General features: G+C 31.4%; 2 protein-coding genes across 2 annotated transcripts; one reads left to right on the plus strand and one right to left on the minus strand.

The window, feature by feature from the left end:
- The first annotated feature begins 1,154 nt into the window (after positions 1–1,154).
- On the plus strand, positions 1,155–2,568 carry HSFC1 (heat shock transcription factor C1). The gene is made up of 2 exons (XM_011045161.1): positions 1,155–1,591; positions 1,703–2,568. The coding sequence occupies exons 1-2, from the start codon at positions 1,376–1,378 to the stop codon at positions 2,504–2,506; spliced, it is 1,020 nt and encodes a 339-aa protein (XP_011043463.1). The 5' UTR covers positions 1,155–1,375; the 3' UTR covers positions 2,507–2,568.
- Positions 2,569–21,989: 19,421 nt separating this feature from the next.
- LOC105138924 (uncharacterized) lies at positions 21,990–23,450 on the minus strand. Its single transcript, XM_011045162.1, has 2 exons — positions 22,122–23,450; positions 21,990–22,076 (listed from the first exon to the last, which is right to left on the minus strand). The coding sequence occupies exon 1, from the start codon at positions 22,904–22,906 to the stop codon at positions 22,175–22,177; it is 732 nt and encodes a 243-aa protein (XP_011043464.1). The 5' UTR covers positions 22,907–23,450; the 3' UTR covers positions 21,990–22,076; positions 22,122–22,174.
- Between the last annotated feature and the right edge of the window lie 591 nt (positions 23,451–24,041).

Consider the following 24,041-nt stretch of genomic DNA (forward strand, 5'->3'; position numbering starts at 1 on the left):
GTTCAATTAAAAAAGAAAATCAAACCTTAAGATACTAAGTAAGTTACTTTTATTTTTATTTTTATTTTTATGCTAAAAAATAAAATTGATAAATTATTGAAAATTTGTTAAGGATTATAGTAGGATTTGCTTTTTAAAATTTATTTTTAATATTAATATATTAAAATTATCTAAAATAATTTAAAGTAAAAATAAATTCAAAAACTTTCATTGAATGGAAAAACAACGACTCCAATAATCTATGCAACTAACGTGTTGTTGATATATGGTTTTTTTATACAAAAAAATGGATATTGGCAATGCACATGCATCTAAAAAGGCCTTATCATGCCCGGCTCGATTCAGGCTTAGGTTACTTTTTATTTTTTTAATGATTTACTTTGTTTAAATTCTATTTTTTTACTTATTTATTTATATTTTAAATACAATAATATATTTTATTATTTTTTGCATGTCATTTATTTAATATTTTATATATGATGTTTTTAATTGTTAAATTGAAGGCTTAAAATTATATTAAACTAGTTGATATGTTAACAAAACTTTTATATTATTAATTTATTGCTAAAATATGTAAATAAATATAAGTTGAATTAAGAAAAAAACATTGTGGAAAAAATTATTAGTAAGAAATATAAAATTTAAGAAATTAAATATAATTTTTCACTTAAAAATAAGATTAGTAAGTAATTTTATATGATCTTGAAAATAAAAAATATCACAAAAACATATTTTAAACATAACTTGGACAGGTCTATAAGTTGCAAAGGTAAAATAGTTTTTTATAGCATTCTATTCTTTAATTCCTCCACGATCGAACACAGATGAAAAGAAAATCTTATTTTATACAACACCAAATCAAAAATAAATCAATCTTCTCATCTGCTTCCCATCTCCCACTCTTTCGATCTTCCCAATCTGCCCTTGAAGTTACGTTTCCCTACCAAACACCACCTAATAAACGTCCGAGCGGTCGGCTTCCACCAATCGCTTACAAAAAGATGGGAGTTGGGAACAGGCTCACACGCGCCTGCACAGCGAGTGGAGACAGGCTTCGGTAATGAAAATATCTAGCCATAAGGGACCATGACGTGTCGCATAAGATGATAAAAGCGGAGCAAGGGTGGGTCTCATCTCGTGACCCAAGAAATATCACAGCCATTAGGATTTCTGCCCTCCCACCGAAGCTCATGTTACAGTACATGCGTCCATTTATATATTAACGGTGGTGTCTCCCCACTTGGAGAAAAAGGGCCAATGCCATCCCCATCACAGTAGCTCTTGCCATTTTGGCATCTCATCCTCTCAATCTTTGAGCAGAAAGAAAGAAGAAGAAGAAGGAGAGTTTTAATTCACGGTGCTGGGTTAATTTTATATGATGGAGGCTAATAACAACAATAACATCATAGCACCCTTTGTTTTGAAGATTTATCAGATGGTCAGTGATCCAACGACGGATTCTCTAATTTCCTGGGGCAGAGCAAACAACAGTTTCATCGTCATCGACCCTTTAGATTTCTCTCAGAGGATTTTGCCTGTTTACTTCAAACACAACAACTTCTCTAGCTTTGTTCGACAGTTGAACACCTATGTGAGTAGTAATCCTAACCAAATCATGCTGTGTAATATATTTATATGTGTAGAGCAGTGCTGTTATTGATCGATCAATTAATGTTACATTTCTTTGTTTCATGATTGCCAGGGTTTTAGAAAAGTCGATCCAGATAGATGGGAATTTGCAAACGAATGGTTTCTCAGAGGGCAAAAGCAATTGCTGAAGAATATAGTTCGCAGGAAGCATAGTACTAATAATAAAGGGTCATCATATATGCAAGTAAATATAAAAGGTGAAGACTTCGATGATGAAGAAATAATTATGGAGATAGCAAGGTTAAAGCAAGAACAGAAGGCCTTAGAGCAAGAACTTGAAGGCATGAACAAGCGTTTAGAAGCGACGGAAAGACGTCCACAACAAATGATGGCTTTTATCTATAAAGTTGTTGAAGACCCTGATCTCCTTCCTCGTATGATTCTTGAAAAAGAACGTACAAGGCAGATAAAAGACAAGAAACAACGTTTGATGATATCTTCTTCGGCGACATCACCTTCTGGCATGGCAATTTCAAGTACTTCAACAAAAATAAAGTCTGAAGTGGTTCATGAAGAGGGTTCTATAGGGGTAATATCTTCGCCAGAAACTGTTTTTAATGTAGATAAATTTTGTCAATCTTCACCCTCACCTGATGGGTCAGATATTAACGCTATAGGATGGTTAGATCAAGTGAACTATGGTCTTGCCGTGGCAGGACCAAGTCCATTTACAACAGGCTCAATGGGTGCAGGGATTGGGGCAACGGTGGCAGTGTTGCCGCAAGGGAATAGTGCTGTGATAGGATATGGTGGTGATTGGGGTGCCCACATGAACTATTTTGGTGAAATGGCGGCGGGGGTGGAGGATAGGCCACGACCGTCTTATCCATTTTCACTTTTGGGAGGTGGCTTTTAGCTGCTGCCATTCACAAGATTATGTTGGATTCTATCTCTTATATTAATTTTGCGTTTTGGGTATATTGCTGTTTTCCTCCTTTTATTTTTGTAGATGAAAAGGACATTTATTTAATTTTGTTATTATCCATTTCTAATCTAAATCAGGACATAAAATTATTATTTTTTGGTATATAATTACTCAAGGAAGAATATTAGTAAAACTTTTGTGAGATACAAATCTATACATTAAAATATTGAGAAGGTTTGTTAGTTATTCACTCAAAGAATAAACATAAATGAAATGCTAGTAAGAAAAAAGTTTTTTTAAAAACAAAAGAGCAAAGTAAGTTAAAAATATTAACGGAATAGCATAGTTTAAAAAAAAATGTTAAATAACACAGTTTGTATATATTGTATTGCAAAACACAACTTTTATAATTCAAATATTCATAATAGCTATTTTCAATAAAAAAAATATTAAATAAGCAAAAGAGATGAGATAAAAAATAAAAAAAAAACTCTAAAAATACATTGAAATTTTTATTAGAATATCATCAATATCATAAAAAATATCAATGAAGCAAATCAAATAATATAAAAAAAAATTACGAACAATAATCCAAGCATCTTACACTTATTAGTATATTACACTTATTGTTAAAAATAAATGAGTCTTTTGTCATATTTGAATAGCAAATATGACTTATTTGGGTCATTATTAATAGTTTTTTTATATTGTTAGATTTATTTTATTGATAATTTTTTTATAGCACTAGTAATATTATAATCAAAATCTTGATATATTTTTAGAGTTGTTTTTTTCCCTTTTCTGTCTTCTTTCTCATGCTCATTTAATATTTTTATTATATGTCATTATTTTAAATAATGATCAATTATAAATGTTACTTTTTTTATTAATTATATTATTTCATAAAATGTATAAATTATATTATTTTTTTTATTTATATTATTTCACAAATATATTTTAAAAAATATGCTAATAGCCAAAAATAGCCGTAAGAAAATCGATCTCTTTGATGGAAGAAAAGCTATTTATACACATAGAGCCTGACACCGAGAAGATAGGAGCTTGCATGTTTTCTAAAAAGTGTTTTTTCAAAAAGTATCTCCTTAATTTATTTTTATGTTTGACTGCATTGTAGAAAATTGATCAATGAAACTCATTTTTTTATCAAAGAAAAACATAAATTTTAGAAGGAAAAATATATTTTTTTATTTAAAAGAGTAGAACACATTTTCCATGAAGGATCCAAAAATTAAAATGGTAGAATACTTCATTATATATATAAACAATAATATATTTTAAAATATAATATTATTAGAAAACAATAAATTGCTAATATATTTATATAGGAAATAATATGTTAGGATATATTAATATACAATATAATTCATATTAATTTGATATATTAGTGCATCTAATACTTTAATTTATATAATATTGCTACAAAATACATTTGGATACAAAACATGTGTTGTTATATAATAACAATGCATTTTAAATCATATAAATTGTGTTATAAAATTAGGACACTATAGGAAAGAAATTTATTTTTAATGTTCTTCAAACACCAAACAATATTTGATAAAAATATAACTTCTACTATTAAAAAAAATTAATAACTCAAAATATATTATTTTTCAACTTATTTTTTTAATATTTTCAAAAATCAAAAAATAATTTCCAACTCATTTTTCATTAGACATCAGTGAGTAATCTATTTTCTCGAAAATTATTTTTCAAAACAAATTAACATAAAAAATTTATTTCAAAAATTTACTTTCTATTTAAACTACTTTCCAAAAGAAAAAAAAATTAGCACATAAACAAGGTGTAAGTGACTTTAACCATTATGAATATTTTTCCTTGTTTTTGCTTGTAGCCCTACAAATTTAGCGATAATTTTGTGTTTGCTCAGCTTTTCTTTTGATTTACAATTTCACTCATAAATAGTTTTACTCACATTATGAAACCACCAGTGTTTTTTCTTGCTTAAGAGCTGGGTGTGGGGTATTCTAACTTTGGATCAAACATAGATGAGCAACTACAAGTTGGTATATAATATTGTTTAATTAATGGTAATTTCTTAATTTAATTCGCAGAATTGCACATACAAATATATATTGTGTTTGAGTCTTTTGGTAATATTCATGGTGAGTAAATTTATGTGACACTATTACACGGGGTCAGAAACCACTTTTGGCTTAAACTTTGTTCTTCTATATTAACAAAATTAATTAGCTAGTTTTTATTATTATTATCAACATAAGTGTCTATATCATATAATTTCACGATGCTTATTAATTAACTAGTTTTAAGAACAATATATTTAATAATTGTATCTTAAAATACATTTATAACTTGGTCCATCCCTTAATTTTATATTCATTTTTAATTTATTTTTCTTTTATTTTTTAAAAATAGAAACAAATAAAAAGAAAAATAGTTGATATGAAATTTTTTTTGATTAAGGAAAAAGGAATTTTACCAAAACTTTTGCTTTCAATTAAAACATAATATAAATTTGAAGGATTAGTTTGATAGTTAAATAAACATGCTTTTTCTTTAGACGGCACTAGCAAGGGGCTGCGATTCACTTCAAGACCATTTTTTTGCATAAAAAGCGACGTCTAGGTGCCGCCTACGCTTTTAAAATAAATATGCAAATGAAATGACTCGAGTTATAGCCCCTGACCTGATTGAATAAGTTGGATTGAATAAGTTGGTTTATTAGAATGAGAAAATAAAAAAAAATGGTACCAAATAAGTAGATAAATTAAAAAAAAAACTTGATAATTTGAAAAAAAAAAAAAACCTTTGAATATAATTGCATATAAACAGAGATAAAAAACTTACTCAAGCAAACCCAAGATTATATGATAAATAAAAAATTTAGCTAATAAGAGGTGAGTTAATTTAAATTAATCTTTAAAATTTGTAGTTTATAATAAAATTAAAATAACCTCTTAGATTATTATTTTAGATTTAAAAAAATTGAAAAAAAAATAATCTAATCAAAAAATTAAGTTGACTTGCAACTAAATTACTCCTACAAAAGCTAGTCAAAACTTGACATTAGTGACTTGACTTAAGTTAGCTTTGAAAACTATACAATAAATAACTTTTAAAACTTGTGACATGTTTGATTAAACTAGAAGTATTATACATGAAAAAAAAACTAATTAATTTAATTCTTAATAAATCAAATGTTGAAGGATAAAATTAAAGAAAAAATCAAATATATGAAAGGATCTAAAATAAAAAAAAATAGTTAAAAGAATAAGGGTGGAAATCAAAATAAAAAAAATAAACTAAAGTGCAATAGCAATTCTTTGATTGAATGGTTAAATTGAAAACAAATAAAAATAAATAAAAATAAATAAATAAATAAATAAAAATTAAATTAGAAAAAAAAACATAACATCATAAACTTGAATTAAAAAATAAAACTAAAAATTACTTAACAAAAGTGCCACGGGAAAATTAGAAATTAAAAGGATGAAGTTAAAAAATATTATGGATGAAAAATTTAAAATAAGGATTAGATTGTAAATAAATTAAACTTGAATAAGGATAAAAACTAAAAATAAAAACCAAAAGTTATAATGAGCAAAATAAAATAAAATATATATTTTAATAGAAAAAAAAAAAGTAAACCAACAAAAAATTACCCAACTATTATTAACACGGATTGCATTATAAAGAAAATGATATAACAACGTATTCAATAACATGAAAAATAAATAAATTAAGTGTTAGGAAGCACTATACACACGGCTTAAAATGAGTATCTCATGAGTTTTTAAAATTAAATAATATTTATTTAATACAAAAAAATATATATACTCTTGATAATCACAACAATTACAGAAAATCAATACAAAAATACCTTAAGGCCCTGGCCATATGGGTAAATATATTTCTTTTATTTAAAAGCATTCTTGTCATTTTACTGTACATTAACAACAACAAAAACTTATATGCCCCTCTCCTGTAGGTTTAAAATTTTTTTATTCCGGGAATAATTATGTTATTTTATCATGCTAAAAAAAATGGAAAAAACAACTACACCCCTAATCTGGTTTTTAATAACTAATTGGCCCTCTAAAATGATTAAATTACCTAAAAAAACACACAAAGATGTTATTTTTTCATGGAAAGATAAAGATGAGCAATTTTTCCTTAAAAAAAAAAATCAGCTTCTATTGATGATTAAAATCTCGATCCAGAACATGAAAATAAGAATTCCATGAAAACCTCTAAGTATGATTTTTGATAAAACGCCTCTGATGGAAGTGAGGGGTGCAGGTAAACATGATGCCCAAGATCAAGCCAAGAACGGAAGAAAAACGAGGACACGATACAGGGACGGGTCCAGGGCTTCAGGCGGTCCAAGGTCGGTCTTAAAATATTGTTATAAACCGATCACATCATGCCATGTGGAAGTTGGGTGGGTCAAAGCAGCCTTAACCATTAAGAAAGTACTGTGCCAAGCCCTCGTGCTATTGGCTACAAAAGTCAAAATGAGAGAGTCCTAATTTAATTTGACTCGTGGCTCTTTGGAGCTGGCTGGCAGGGACCCTCACACGGTTGCGAACCCACTCTCGTTAATGTGGTAGGCCCTTCAGTTTTCTGTACTCTTGCCCTTCTTGAGGTGGCACCTTTTGTTTCCTTGTCCGCCTTCGCTGCCTGCCCATCTGCTTCCTCACCCACTTCAAAACACTCTCCTCACGTGCCTATCTCGTGGCACTTGATGGGTTGTTATATTTATCGTTTTATCCTAGAGGTGTCCTTCAGATCTGTTATTGAGACTAAGTTGTTTTTTTATGAGATTTTAAACAAATTAATCATCGTTAACCGAAAAAAAAAGGACTTATCTTATTCATTTTTCATAACCCAATCTTTTTCGTGTGTTTTAAAAAAATGTGAAGTTTTTCAAAATATATTTTAATAAAATTTAGTCAATTTTCATTATTTTGTAATTTTATGCACTTTAATTTATTTTATTTCAAAATAAAAATTAATAAAATTTAGGGAATGAAATTAAAGACAAGAAATAAACAATAACCAGGGACTAAAAAATATAATACAAGACAAAATAAAATAAAATAAAATAAAATAAAATAAAATAAGAGAATTAAGCAAAATTTAAAAAAACATAGAGAGATCCCGATTCGGGGGAAAAAATAGTACAAAGATTTAATATTATTTTTTAATTAAAGGCGATATAAATAGACATACATATGGGCACACAAAAAGACTAGAAAATCACTATATGGATGATAGAAAAAAGAAGAAGAAGAAGAAGAAGAAGAAGAAGAATTCGAATCCTCATGCATTGATTCATTTGTTTGATTAATTTCTAGATATACTTGATTTTTTATGCTGTATTATATTTTTGCATGTTTATTTTTTTATAGTATAATTTTAAAATTCAACTTAACTTGATAAGTTCATTCTAGACTAGAGTTAAATTATATTTAGAAAAACAAAAAAAATCACAGTTCGAAATTCAAAGTGACTCAACCAATATAGGGTAGAGTCGAGCTGTGTTTAAAAAAAAATAGAGAAAATCAAAACTTAAAGTAACCATGTAAGACTCGGTTAAAAACTAAATTACAACCTATTAATTTTTAATTTTTTAGTAAATGAAATGGTTCTAATTTAAAAAAAAATTAAAATTAATCCAGGTAACCTGATAACCTAGTCACAACCTAAAATACAAGTATTGAACCAAGTTTATCGTTAAGCTAGATTTAAAAACTCTAATTTATAGTATTTGGTTGATTTACATGTGAGAATGTATTTGTTTGTAAATTACAGGTTAATGTTGTTTTCTATATATATATATATATATATATTATCTTTGTGTGATCATCATCGACCAGTAAAATGCTTGAAAGGATTATGCCATGGAGAAGTTGAGTTTCATTGTTAAAACAATGTATCGTTGTTTTAAAAAAATATAAATAAGAGTTTTTTAAAAAACAAAAAATTGACCCGAATACAATAAAACCTTTAAAAAGTTTCTGCCCCTGAGAAGTGGAGATTGTGGTGCTCTTCTAGAAAAATAAAAAAAATCTTGTTTTGTTTTTTTATCCGCTTTAAAGAGTTCTGCTGTCAAGAAATTGAGATTTTGCTATTTTCGTGAAAAAATACATACATTTTTCTTAAAAATATTACTTGGTTATTCTATTCACATGTCATGCTATGCATCCCGCCCTACCATTGCAAACCGACTTGGGTTGTGTGAATGTAACTCCATAAAGACTCATTGAGTTAGTGGAGTACTTCAAATCTATTTTATTTATGAGCAAGGAAAATGAGCTTAAAATCTAATTTATTATTTATTATTCTTTCATATTCAACACCTATATTTTAAAAATAAAAACTAGATCTTATTAGTGGGTCAAGTTCCCATATCATTGCTTTAGGTCATAATAATTATTTGTTTAGATGTAAAAAAAAAAAAACAGGTATATTAGTTTAAACAAATATTTAGCATAGAAACATAATAGTTATCTTTTATCATAAACTATAAACATGAAGCAATTTATTTTAGATATAATGTTTAGGAATAATTTTTATCTTTTTTTACATAACTAACCCATTATCTATAATCTTTAAAAGATCAATTGGAATTTATAAATACTATCAAACTAGATAAATATTATTTATTTATTTATTTAATTTTTTTTTTACATATAGTTCCATGAAATGTTCATTACGACAATATTCAAACTCTTTAAAAATGTTCTTAAAGAATAAAGACAACTCTTTGGGTAATTTTAGGAAAATAAATCCCTCAAACTAATAATTTTAAGATTGAAATTAATTTTTTTTGAGGTGATTTTACAGATTTTATCTTATTTTGATGCTATACATTTACATGAAATAAATCTCTTTAATTGATAGTTCTAAGATTTAAAATTATGAAATCGAGAGAAAAACGCATACGCACCTACTTAATCACTATTAAAAAAAGAAAAAGCTCCTAGCAATATTGAAAAGATGAAAATATGATTATTGATAAAGATAAGTTTTTGCCTGTACATAAAATGAATTATTAGCTATACTACATAACTAGAGGCCTAAGATCTACGATATAGATCATATTTATGAATAAGAATGTTTATAATCAAGATACGGAAGATCCTTTAACAGGAACACCCAACTCGTGAGTATAGGTGGGACCTTATTTACATTATCATACATTTATTAAATGAGGGTAACCCTAATCAAATCTAAGAACACCTGCATTAAGATTTTATTTGAGAGTGTGATAGTTTTTATTTTTATATATTTTTTAAAAATATATTTGTTTTAAAAAATATATTAAATTATTGTTTTTTATATAAATATTTTTAAATAATTTTGATGCATTAATATTAAAAAAATCATTTTAATATAATTTCAAATAAAATATTTTTAGATAATTTTGATGTATTAATATTAAAAAAATCATTTTAATATAATTTCAAATAAAAATACTTTTAAAAAACATTATATATTACAATTTAAAACATGCACTAAATAAAAGAACATCTCTTAACCACATGTCATTGCATCGATTAGTCTAATGATTGTCATCAATAGTATTTGAACTACAAGACTAAGAACATACACATTTTTTACAATGATTTGTTGTTACTCTAGGCTTATGTTTTTAAGCAAGGTGACAAACATATTAAAGATAATTCCATCCACGTAAACTCACTCACATTAATTCAATGTTATATAAAAGCTCTTAAATCCTAAGATAAAATGATCTTCTCTCTCTTATTAAATCCTAATTATTCTCTCTGATTAAACACAATAATTATACACAATCTCACAATTGTTTTTTTACCTTTTATTCTAGGGGATTTGTTTTAAGCATTTCGGTTACTTAAACTTAATTTTTTATGCATTTAACAAATACTAATTTTAAAAATAATTTTTTTTAATTTTTTTTTAACCAATTAACGGTGAGGGGTAAGAGTTGACCACCATTTGTTTTTCCAGCCAGAAAACATTTTAAATTATTTTTTAAATATTTTTTTTATTTTGATATGTTATTATTATAAATAAATTTTAAAAATAAAAAATAATATTTTAGTATATTTTTAAATAAAAAAATATTTAAAAAAATACTGCACCAACTTAATTAAAAAAAGAGGCTGAGTCAAAACTAGATTTAGCAATAACGCTGATCCAATAGAAAGTCGTCACTCTTTTAGGAAATTACGGGTCATTATTGATGACGAGGGAGTAACAGGAAGAGCGGATCGTGCGGGGCCCAAGTGACCGAATCCCATTATCAGAAGTTTACACAAGACGCGTGGCGCAAGAGAGAGCAACTCCAAAGGGAGTGGAATCCATCATGACATGACAATAATAGAAAGAGGTGTGGGCCCCACCATCCCCATCTGTGGGGCAACGTAAAGGAGCATCTCGCTCCCTCAACCTTTTGTCTTTTCACTTTCGAGTGGGGACCCGTCCTCGTCTTCTGAACCCACGTGGAAAGTGTAAGAGTTGAGAGGTGCACGTGTTAGCATCCCAATGAATCACTCATTTTATTTTATTCATAGAAAAAGTGTATGACAGTTCTCACGATCACGAGGGAGGCTAGACCTCATTCCCACTGAGCTCCAATATGGTGCACCCAATCATACGGTGAACGACGTTGAGCCCATCGCTATGTAAGACTTTGTACACATGTCAAAGCAGCAGCTGTTCAGATTAGGGAATGCACTCCCTCCCCCCCTCCTCGCCTTTTTTTTATTGGAATATATTATTTTATTAATTGATAAGTCTAATTTTAAGGGACAGAAGTGGGCTGAGTCGACGAGAGAACTGTGAAGTGACACCTGTCCATAACAATCCAGAGGTCATTGTCTCTTAGGATGGAGAAATTTCAACCATGCAATGATGTTAATTGTGGTTTTTATATAAATCATTTTTCACCTATAATTAGCTAATGACAATTTGGTCCCTCTCCGGAGTAAATAATTTATAGAAGTGGATTTGTTTTTTAATTTCTGTGCATTTCCCTCCATTTTTTGAAATCAATCCTAGATTATTGTTTATTTACTTTCATTTTTATTCTTGACAGCAAGCATATATTATTATTTTTTTAATTTTATTTATATATTGGGAAATACTCTTATCTATAATTTTTTCAACTTTTACCAAATATCCTTGAAACACAACATAAAACAAAAAAAAAATTATTTAGTCCTTTAACACCTTAAATCTTACCTCAACATATCTCTAAAATTTTCTTTTCATATAAAACACAACATAATGAAATCAGTATATGCTTTTTTTTAATGAAGTATGGATTTAATTAATGAATTTGGGCTCCATAAAGTTTAAGGCCCAGCCTAATAAAGAATTTAAAGCCACCTATCCATAATGGACTTGAGGTTGAAACCTCACCTTGCCCATTAGGACAAACAAAAACAACTCTTCTCCTCGAAATGGTTGATCGGCTAGCCTAAAACATTTTTTTGTTTGTACTTACGGAACCACATATATCATTTGAAGAGGTGAAAAATTTAAAGAAATTATAAAAAAAATAAAAAAATAAAATTATTCATAAGATAATTAAATTAATCATAATTTTTTTTAACAAATCATTAACCGTAAGAATATTAAAAAATATAAGGAAATGTTATTAATGTTAAATATGCATAAAAGTTATAATAAGAAATACTAAAACATTAAAAATATGATATCCTAATGACAATCTCTCATCCAAAAAAAATAAAAAAAATTATTTATCTCACGTAAAAACTTACTTGATATGCTCACCCATCTCTCTTAGTTTCTCTTATTGAAATCCAAAATCAAATCACCAACATTTTTTTTTTATTTTTATTTAAAATCGAGCACCTACAACCCTAACCACCCTTCATTTCCAACTAAGAATCAAATCACCAACATTTTTTTTTCATTTTTATTTAAAATCAAGCACCTACAACCCTAACCACCCTTCATTTCTAAATTAAACAATTACAACCTTAACCACCATAGCATAATCTGGCTAGATCTTTATCCATCATCATAAACAATCTAAACTTTAGTTTATTTTAGTTTTCATCCATCTAAATCTGAATATCATAATTATTTAAAATCAATTTATCATGTTGAACCATTAATGCTAACTATACATCCAGCTAAAATAACCCACCACATTACTCGAATCATCTCAAAATCCAATACACCAATACAAACCGAGTCTTCAAACCACCTTTCTAACAAAAAAAAACCTGGTTCCAAATCAATTTCACCACCCCCACCACCAAATCAATTTCACCACCTCAATCTAACTAAAAATGCAACCGGAACCACAATCTCTACAAAACCAGCATGCACCATTTCAATTGCTTCCATCCCTAGTTAATCCAAACCATCCAACCATACCAACTCCAAAATAAACTATTATAACAATAACACAGGCCATAACAACAATTATTTAATGAATGGCAACTGTTGGTGAAGAGAAAAGAACACCCCAATCTTCCTTGTTGGTAAGTGACAAGTAACACCACCACCATTAGGTATAAGGGGTCAAGAAGGTGATGACAAGACCTCCCATATATTCTTTACATCCATAGATATATGGTCTTTCGATGCACTATCTCAACTCAATTACTCTAGTAGATATATTCTCTTTTAATTTCTGGTTCTTAACTCTTTATTATAGAAATTATTTTGATTGTTAGTTTTTTTTGTGATGTGTATTTTTATCATGCCCTACCTATGTATGGGACCTCATGGATTGGAACCATTAAGACTATGCAAACCTATTAATGTTTGAACCTTCCTTGCATAAGAATTAGATTGTGCAAACCCTATAATCGTCGATCGCTTAACACAAGACTAGTTCAAAGATGGTAATTTAGGATTGCCTTAAGTCTTTTCTGACAGAAGAGAACACCAAGTTAGATCATGAATTCACCAAGATGGAGTAGTCTCTTATGTTGATCAATCAATCAATAGTGAAATATAATAGTCATAGTAAGAGTCTTGTCAGCAAAGATGATAACAAGTGACCATAATATTCATAGATAGGACTTTGCCCTCATTTCTCCCTAATTATAATTTCTTCCCCACTAAAAAGATTTCGTCGACTTAAGCCCTTAACCTCAAATTGATGTCTAAAGGACTTTCCTTTACCCCCTTATCTATAAAAGCATATATCTAGGGATTTTAGAATATTTGAATCTTTCAAACATTCTACTAGCACTGTTATAAATCAAACCACGCAAGTCCCCTATAAAGCCAAGAATAGTGACTAAAGAATAAATATCATGTCCAAGCCAAGGAATTCGATTAGGGAATAAATATCATGTCCAAGCCAAGGAATTATTAGAAAATAAATAAATAAATAAGATTATGAAAACAAAAGAGATATGATGAAATTGGTAGACATTACAGATTAATTGGATTGAGTCCTGATATGAAAACTTGATAAGTAATAACTTTCAATCTCATAAAAAATGTCGCACGTGTATGGCGTCGCGGTGATTGTCCACCCTCACTCATATGAGTGTCTGGAAAATATGGGGAGATAAGGAATTTTTGTCTCTTATCAGTGAAAAAATAAAATAAGAGTTACCATCTAGTATTTTGATCACTAAAAACCCTAACTGGTCTTAGAGATCAGGTACGGATATTGGTTGCGTAAAGGGAAGAAGGAGAATAGTGCCTTTTAAAACAACACTATTTTGGTTTTTTTTGAAGAAAAGAAAATGTAATTGGAAAAAACCAAAAAATAGGTTATGACAGTTGTCCCCTCTTTACAATGCTTCAGAGCAAAGACTTTGTATAGTAAGCTTGTAAAGAAAACAAAAGGAAAGAAAATGATCTGATTATCCTGGGCATCCCGCCTGTTTTGAAAAAAAATGGTCTATTTTCACGGGCGACCTGCTCACACATACTCACACTGGTTTATTTTTAAGGGCGACCTACCCACACACATTTACCCTGATCTATTTTCATAGGTGACCTACCCACACACACTCATACTAGTCTATTTTCAAGGACGACCGACCCACACATATTTATTCTAGTCTGTTTTCACAAGCGACCTGCCTAAGCGGGAAAAAGAAATAATAGTCTTGTTATAATAGTTGACCTACCCAGAAAAAAAAATGAAGAATGATTGAGTTGTAATGGGTGACCTACCCAAAATGAGAAAAAGGTAGAGTGGTCAAGTTGTAATGGGTGACCTATCTAGGTGGAGGAATGGTCTCATTGTAATGGGTGACCTACCCAGATAAAAACATGAAGAATTGGTCGCGTTGTAAGGGGTGACCTACCCAGAAAAATGGAAAAAAAGAAAAGGGGTGAAATTATAATAGGTGACCTACCCAAGTGGAAAAAAAATGGAAAAAAGGAAAAGGGGTGAAATTATAATGGGTGACCTACCCAAGTGGAAGTATGGCCTCATTGTAATGGGTGACCTACCCAGATATAAAAACATAGAGAATTGATCATATTGTAATGGGTGACCTACCCAGTAAAATGTTGGCAAGGGCTTAAAGGCGCTCTCGAAAGGAGGTAGAGTTAGAAAACACACTACCTAAGAGATGGTGGCTCAAAGGCGCACTCGAAAGGAGGTATGGTTAGAAAATGCATTACTTGAGAAATGATGGCTCAAAGGCACACATAAAAGAAAGTGAGGGTACAAAGACGCACCCAAAATGAGGTAGGGTTAGAAAACGCACTACCCAAAAGATGGTGGCTCAAAGGCGCACTTAAAATGAGGTATGGTTAGAAAATGCATTACCTGAGAAATGGTGGCTCAAAGGCACACACAAAAGGAAGTGAGGGTACAAAGGCGCACTTGAAATGAGGTAGGGTTAGAAAACGCACTACCCAAAAGATGGTGGCTCAAAGGCACACTCGAAATGAAGTGAGGGCATAAAGGCGCACTCAAAAAAAGGTGTAACACCGATCTGTCAATGATAAAAGCAATGCATTATGATTGATATGCATGTATACTTATCTGATAAATATAGGTCCCAATTTCTTTACGGGGTCTTTCTTTTCTTAAAAGTTGGAGTGTTGGTAGTAAACTTCGATGTCTTTTTCTCTTTTGCTTACTCGACTCATCTCTTGTGATCTTGACCTCCAGAAAGGGCTTGATGTCATTATACTTCTTTGTCCTCCACCCTTTATCTCAAGGGTTGCCAATTATTCTTGGCATTTAGAAAGGGAATCATGAAGCCAACCTTACCAGGAGTTTTTTTATTGTCCCCAAGTATTCAATTCAGGTTTGAGGATGAGGCTATGTGAAGAAAGGTTTGACAAGGAGTTGTTTTCATGCAAGAATTCTAGAATTTCAAAGCTATTTCAGACACAAAAATCATTTTGATATCGATTTAAAGCAAATTTATTCTAAAGAAATTCAATGATTCCTATGGAGAGGTTTTTAGAAGTGATGAAACTTTTTTGTTTTAATTTTGATGAAAAATATGAAGTGATATTTGGTTGGTCAAAAAGGTTTCAATTTTAATTTGAAGGTTTCAAAGAACTAGTATTCAAAGCATGAATAATGACTTGGTTTGCATGAGAAAGCATTGTCTACCAATCCAGGTTGCTTGCCTTTGATCACAAAAGGCTTGATTAGGCACGTAATATAGGCTTGGACTATTGGTTATGAAGAATAGGATATTTGCAAGCTCAAAAGGTGTTTAAGGGATTTCAAGACTAAGGATCACTTGTGCTTGTTTCTTGACCTTTTATCATTTGAATTTATTTTTGAGATGGTCTATTGTGTCCCCCAGTGTTGGGTTTGGGCTCTTTCTCTTCATTCCTTACTTGGTTGAGCATTATCATATCAGTTATTTTTTAGAAGCTTAGATCTTTTGGATCTTTTAGATTTTTCTTCATGCCCCCCAGTTTTGTTTGGACGTCTCTGATAATTGAGAATTTTCTTTTATGCCCCCTAGTGTTGCTTGGGCACTTTCAATCATTGAGTTTTTGGTATATCTCTTGCGCTTGCCCTTAGTGTAGGGTATGATCCTAGCCAATGTTATTTCCAAAAACTTTACTAGGCTCAAAAGGACTACAAAGGGTATATTTTTAACTTCGTGAAAGGATTATCAAACATGACCTTTCTTCATCTCAATGCATGCATTAAAGATCGATAAGTTTTGCTTTCTTGCGAGTATGCAAAGTGATTTCTCATTATTTATTCAAATAAAACTTAGCTTTTGGGTCACTTTATGGGTTTTTTGTGTTGTTTTTTTATTCTTTTTTTTTAGATGTATGATTACTTTTCTAAGGAATCACTTGAATTTCCAGAACTTGTTTGTTTAAAACACCAATATGATTTCTGTTTTGTACTAAACTTTGAATTCCTAAAAATCTTTGTGAACATGTGAGATCATGCATGTTTTGGGAAGAAAAGGGAAAGCACCAATGGTTTTGTGAGTAAAAATTATAATTGGTGTATTATTTGCATGAAACAATAAGAAAAATAAAGGCATGTCCTGGACATAAGAAAACACATGATCTTATTAACAAGAAATGTTCATTTAATGGAGAAAATCTTATGGCATTATGAGCCAAATTACCAACAAGACTGAAATAGGTTGAAGAAAAAATGATCAAACAAAAGATAATAATAGGACAGGCTTCATCCTTCCATTTTCATGAATCTCCTCTTAGGCTAGCTTTCTCACAACAGCTTTTGTAGAGGTCTCATTGATGGTGGGGACAAAAACCATGGTTAAAATTTGAGTCCTTCAAAATTAAGATTGCCTTTTTCACACATTGCCTTGATTATCGGTGCTTTTTGAGCATTCTGCTTCTAATGCCTTTACCAATCCACCGCTCAAACATGATTAGGTAAAGGGTTTGTGTTCACATTAGAAGCGTCTTTCGATGCTATCCATCTTGCCTTGATTAGTTGCAAAAGCTTTCTCTTGAAGGCGTTGCAAGTATGGATGCTATGTCCAACAATACCAACATGGTATTCGCAAGTGAGCTCTAGCTTGTACTAGCTAGGGTAAGGTGGTTGCACAGGTGTCAAAGGTTCAGGAGCTACCTGCCCGATGCTTAATAGCTTCTGGTACATCTCATTCTAGGGTAGCGGTAATGGAGGTAGTTGTTCTTGGACCCTTTAGTAATTTCCAATTTGGCTTTTAGCTTGAAAGTTTTGGGGCTCAGGTTTTTTGATGTCAACAACTTGGGATAGAGTATGGTAGTTTTGGGATAAGGTTTTCCTACCCTTATAGTCATCTCCAATATGGTTGACCTCTTTCCTTTCGAAGTCTCTTTTCTTAGTGGGTGCAAAAATTCTACCACTCTTGACGCCTTGCTCTATACATTCACACACTACCATAACGTTAGTGAATTGCTAGGCCGAACTACCCATCATATATTCATAATATGGTGCTTTGAGAGTGTTGTCAAATAAAGTTTTTAGTGACCATCTCCTTATTGGGTGCATAAATTCTACTATAATGGTGCTTTGAGAGTGTTGTCAAATAAAGTGACCATCTCCTTATCCAAAAGTGGAGGATGAACTTGAGCAACTGATTCTCGTCATTTTTTAGCATATTCCCTTATGCTTTCTTTATCATTTTTTAGCATATTCCTTTATGCTTTCTTTGTCCCTTTTCTCTAAATTGGACAAGTTGGTTCTGTCGGGAGCAATGTCCATGTTGTACTTGTACTGCTTGATAAAAGTATCCACCAGGTTTTTCCATCTCCGGATCTTTGTGTTATCCAATCTCATGTACTAGCTCAATGTTGTCCCACTTAAGTTATCTTGAAAAAAGTGCATCAATAGTTTTTCATCATGTTTTACTTCTGTCATTTTATTGCAATATGATTTGAGATGAGTCATGGGGCATCGTGCTCTACTATATTTGATGAACTTAGGAATATGAAACTTTTTCGGGACAACCACATTTGGGACCAGACACATCTCTGCTGCCCGTACTAAATCATATAAGTCTACCCCCTCAATTACAGTGATTCTGGCTTCCAACGCTTCCATCTTTTCTTGATCAATGCTATCAAATGACTTGGCCTTATGGGTCTCGTTAGCAAATGCATCTATGACCTCAAGGGCTGGTGCAGGTGTTGCTGACTGCACAAATACTGGATTATGTTGAGGCTCTTGACCATGTTCACTCATTCTTTCTTCGGGCTAAGCTAATCTAATTAAAAGTGACCAGTCGATTAGAAGGACCTTTACTAGAGGCATTTTTCAGTGTTTGCTCGAGTAAACTAGTGAGGCAAGCTATGGTGAGTGCGCTCTTTATCTTCCATGTTTCTTGCTGAAGTCTGGTGTTATATATTTTTTAGGGACCTATATTTCAATCTGATGCATGTATGTATGTTATTTATAATAAATGGATGTATGCGTATGATGCAAATGTATGTACATGCATATTAGGGAGTTCATACTCTAAGGATAGATTTGAGCCATTACATGATGAGTGGCTTTCTACATGGTCTTAAAAGGATCTCTTGCTGTCTTAGTGATCACCCTTATGAAGGCAATATAGGGGCTTAATAGGTAATAAGATGATATATACACCAATCATTACCAGTCTAAGCACTCAGCAAAGAGTTGAGATTTACACAAACTTAAACCTTGACTAAAAGTCGTAAGGTAAGCTACTACTCTCTCACTCTCACTTAACCTAATGTTTTTCTCAATATGAACTCTCATAAAATTTTAATGATGCATGAAATAAGTTATACAATGCATGAACAAATATGTATAAAATTAAAGCATATGAGCAAATAAGAATGAAAATTAATAATACAACAAAGCCAAACAATGATCAGACAAAAACAAAGCTTAGTTCACAAAGTCCCTAGTGGAGTCACCATTCTGTTGCATATGTGCAGCGTCACGATGATTGTCCACCCTCGCTCATGTAAGTATCTAGAAAATATGAGGAGACAAGGAATCCTTGACTCTGCTCAGTGAAAAAATAAAATAGGAGTCGCTACCTAGTATATTGATCACTAGAAACCCTAACTGGTCTCAAAGATCTAGTATATTGGTCACTAGAAACCCTAACTGGTCTCAAAGATTAGGTACGAAGATTAGTTACGTAAAGAAAAGAAGAAGAACAATGTTGCTTAAAACGACACTATTTCATGTTTTTTTTTTTTTGAAGAAAAAAAATATAATTAAAAAGAATCCAAAAATAAATTGAAGAAAAAAATATAATTAAAAAGAATCCAAAAATAAATTATGATAAAAACCTTGGAAGAAACGACAATTAGGAGTCATGTAAATGAACCATCACTCTCATCCGAAAAGAAATCTATCATAGTTGATTGAAATTGAAAAGAATTACCCCAGTTTTGGATGCTCCAGGACTAGTCTGTGGTGTGGGCTAGGAATGACAACCATCTTGATTAATCTAATTCTGCACAGGCTTCTCCCACGATGAATGAAACTGTCGATCTTTTCAAGGACCTTGTGCTGCCATTACACCAGTAGTAGTGAAAACTATTTATTCATTTTTCATGATATTATGCATGAATTAGATAAATCATGGTGAGTTAATTCCGTAAAATTTAAGGAAGATACAATGGAATACGATAAATGAGATTTTGAGTAAGTGTTTACATGACTGTCTACGGCTCCGTTACATGTTCTCAAGGTAAAAGTTTTGTATAAATGCATCAACAAGTTCTCCCTATTACCATCTCTTTATGGTAGCTCGAGTGAAACCCAAAGGTAAATAAAGCTCCTTTGTCAGGTGCACGATCACAATAGGAGTCAAGGAAAAAACCCTGACTAACTCTATACCAGTAGTCACGGGCGTTTCTCTTGATTGAGAAATGCATCTCACATTTTGATAAATTAATTATACAATTTGCTTTGATAATTGAGATATACTAAGGGGAAGGAATTCTTTTAGAGCCGAGTAAATACTGAAGATTTAGCCTATATAACAGACTTAAGAGCGTGTTTATACGTGCCAACTATTCAACTTTTACGTGCCTTCTTCCCCTAGCTAGGTCCTATTAAGATTCAGAATTAGGTAATCCAACTAGGGACATATATGCACTTGAATTGGTCCCCACAAGGGATGGAAGCCAAAAGCATTAGATAGGTGAAGTAAGGTAGAACAACACTTTTCTTCAGGCCTTTTAACCATCAATACAACTGCGAAGAGCAGCTTCAGCTTAAAAACAAGATGGCTATCAAAATCATTAGTATCAACATTTAGTTGTAGTATTAGCTCCTTTAACTATTTTTATTGAAAAATAAATGCTCTTTTCTTAAGCATAATTTTTTTTAAGGCTGGTTTTGTCAGTTTTAATTACCTGGTGAACCTATAATTCTAAGTTGGTAATTCCAAATCACAACTTAAATCTATAAATATAATAGTTGGCATATGCTAGGCTTATTGAACCTACCTCAAAACCTATAAAAAGTCTATGAAAAAGGCTTCAATGATATTCACCTAACCCACGGTACTTTAATATTTTCGATTATGAAATTATTAAATATTGAATATTTTTTTATATTTTTTTGGGACATTCAAAGCAATAATAATTCTTTGTGAGTTCATTTATTTTAAGCATTAAAAATAAATAACAAAATATATTTTTTTTTAATTTGAAAAAACCAACATTGAGTTTTTTAAATTTAAGTATGTCGGCCTAATAAATTTGTTATTCAACCAAAAAAACCAAGCAACACATAATTGTAAAATATACCAACAGATATTTTTTTTTGAACTGCTAATCATTATATTTCATTAAATACTAAATCAAAAAGATATTTTTTTTTTGAACTGCTAATCATTATATTTCATTAAATACTAAATCATGTAAAGAAAAAATAACTTTTTTTCTTGGTGTTGAAAACTTACTCTTTTTTCCCCTCTTTCCAAGTAAGCAAATTTGGGCTGGGTTACCCCTACCCCACGTAGGCCCATTAAATATTAATAAAGATTTTCATGCTTATTTTTTTTAATAAATTCAAATGATATTTTTGCTGAATTTAATTGCCCACCATGTTTCCGAGACCAATAGTGGTAATTGATTAAAAAAACAGAAGAGAGGAATTAAGCTTTTCCTTAGTCTGGAATTGGAGAAATCACTTAATTTCTAGAATCGGGCTAGTTTTTGACGAAATCATAAACGCATATGGCATTAAAGCACAAGTTTTAAAATATACTTTTACCATGAAATTTTTGCAAGATCAGTCTTGGATATCCTCGCTACCTTTAGAATAAAATAAAGACTCCTTTATCTCTATTTACACTTTTTGTTGACCTAGACATCCTCTACCACAAATAACACCAAAGGAGAGCAGATATCACATTATTCGCCCACTATTGTCTATGATATAAGAAATCATATCGAAGAAACCAAAGAAACAAACAAAGAATTCCGCCTAGGCTCACCGTGATGGGGTTTGGTCACTAACAACGATATCCATGGTTATAATATTGAAAGGAAATGATTTTCAAGGAAGGGTAGGTCAGTTGAATGGGTAAACGATGAACTGAGTACACATAACAAAAATTGGTGTCCTTCTCCTCGGGCACAGATTTATGATCGTAGAGAAATACAATTATCATGAAAAAAATTGTAAATACAACAAATCTGAAAACAAATGTGACAACATGAAATAATTGCCAGGCCTCGATTATCTTTTTTCTCCGGGATATATAGGGTCGATCACCTGACCGAACGCAACCTTGGTCTCGAATTGACACTGCGTGGATTCGCAGGTGGAGCAATGAATTCTGCATACATATCCATGAAAAACCTGTCAACAATGTCAAGATAGGCTGGACATGTAAGGCGTGAATAGTAGTGAAGAACTTCTTCGACATCTAATACATGTTCTACGTTGCTAACATCCATCATCTCTAGCTCCTTTAACTTTTGTGCCACCAAGAAACTCCTTCCCTCACATGTAATGTGCTTAGAACTTGAATTGTCATCCAGTAGTGGTGATCTTTTCCTAGCATAAGAACTCTTAATTTCATTGTTAGGATCATCGGTTGTATAGTCCTGATCTCTCCTTTGTAAGTACTGATAATTCTTCACAGCGGTTGCCTTCGATAAATTCATGAAACCTGAGTTTAGGTTCTGATCTCTTTCTTGCTTTGCTGACGAAGAAGACGGGGCTGATGCTGTCTTCTTCTCGTCTCTCTTTGGTTTCTCTTTACCTGTGGCGTCCCGCCTGCCGGTGAAGTCGTTGTACAAGTTGTCCGAGTCTTTGTTGTTGATGAAGTTTGTTTGGGCCTTCATGTCAATGCCACCAGTGAAAGGAGGACGATGATTATTGCGAGCAGGAGTTTTTGGTAGCTTTTGGTAATGATCACCAGAAAGAAAAGACTTCAACCTTTGTACGGTTTTTTGGAAGAACTTTTTGGTGGTGCATATGGAATTTCCAAGCAACATTGATGGCGTTATTCGGTGGTTCTTGGTGGGCTGGCAGGAAGTTGGTAAGGTGACTTCGTTCTTTTTAAACCTACAGGAAAGGACACAGAGATCTCTCTATCTGTTCTTTTGGCTTCTTCTGCAGGCGATGGTATATCTCAGGGAAGTTTGTTTTTTTATAAAGGCAGGAGAGGCAGAGGAGCCATTGGAGTTCGTTTAAAATGCTTAAAGATAGAAGCAAATTCCCAGCTAGATCTTTCTTTGGGTTCCACCTTGTATTTCTTTGTCTTCACACGCTCCAATTCTTCTCTTTATGTCTTGCTATTTGCTACCACTGAGTCCCCACTTTTCCACACATTAATTAGAAGATACCAAAGAAATGTATGGCAAAGCTTGTGACTGTTCCTTAATTATGACGAGATAGTTTCCTTACTTTTACTTTAGAGGATGGTGGAGTTGGTGTCTGGCCTCTTCAGGAGAAAGAAAGAAGCGGGTGCGGTGGTTGAACTGGGGCTTTCTCTTCTCTCCGTCGCTAGCTATCGCCACCATTGTGAAGAATTACTAAGATAAATACCTTCCTTACCACTTCTTGAAGCCTTTTTCTTTCCCACTTGTGCTAATAAGGGCATTCCAAGTGTTAATTTATTTTAATTAAAAGGGGGAAAAAAGAAGTATTATTAATGCAATTTCTATTTGAACCTCAACAGACCGGTAAAATCATGACACTTGGTGGCAGTGATGGAGATCTGAAAACTACTTTTCTTTGTGGTCACTTCAATCATTCGGCAGCAGTGATCTCTCGACTATCACCACTTAGCTAGATTGATTACGTGGAGAACGGTCGTTTTTGTTTTTAGATTTGTTTTAAAAATATATTTTATTAAATTAATGATTTTAATAATTTTCATATATTAATATTAAAAAATCTGATTTAAAATAAAAGTTACTTTTTCAAAAAAAGTACCGACAATTCTAAATTCAGTAAATTGATGGTGGACTATCGCACGATGACAGATTGATATTCCGGAAATCACGGGATGGATTTGATTTGCCCTGTTCTACTTTTCATTATTAAAAGTTCATTCCTCCAATAAAAAGTCAGAATGCATACAATTTTTTAATTCGAAAATGTACTTTTTCCCACGCTATCCTACAT

Source organism: Populus euphratica, unplaced genomic scaffold (genome assembly GCF_000495115.2).
Source record: "Populus euphratica unplaced genomic scaffold, PopEup_1.0 scaffold135.1, whole genome shotgun sequence".
In the NCBI taxonomy this organism is placed as follows: Eukaryota; Viridiplantae; Streptophyta; class Magnoliopsida; order Malpighiales; family Salicaceae; genus Populus; species Populus euphratica.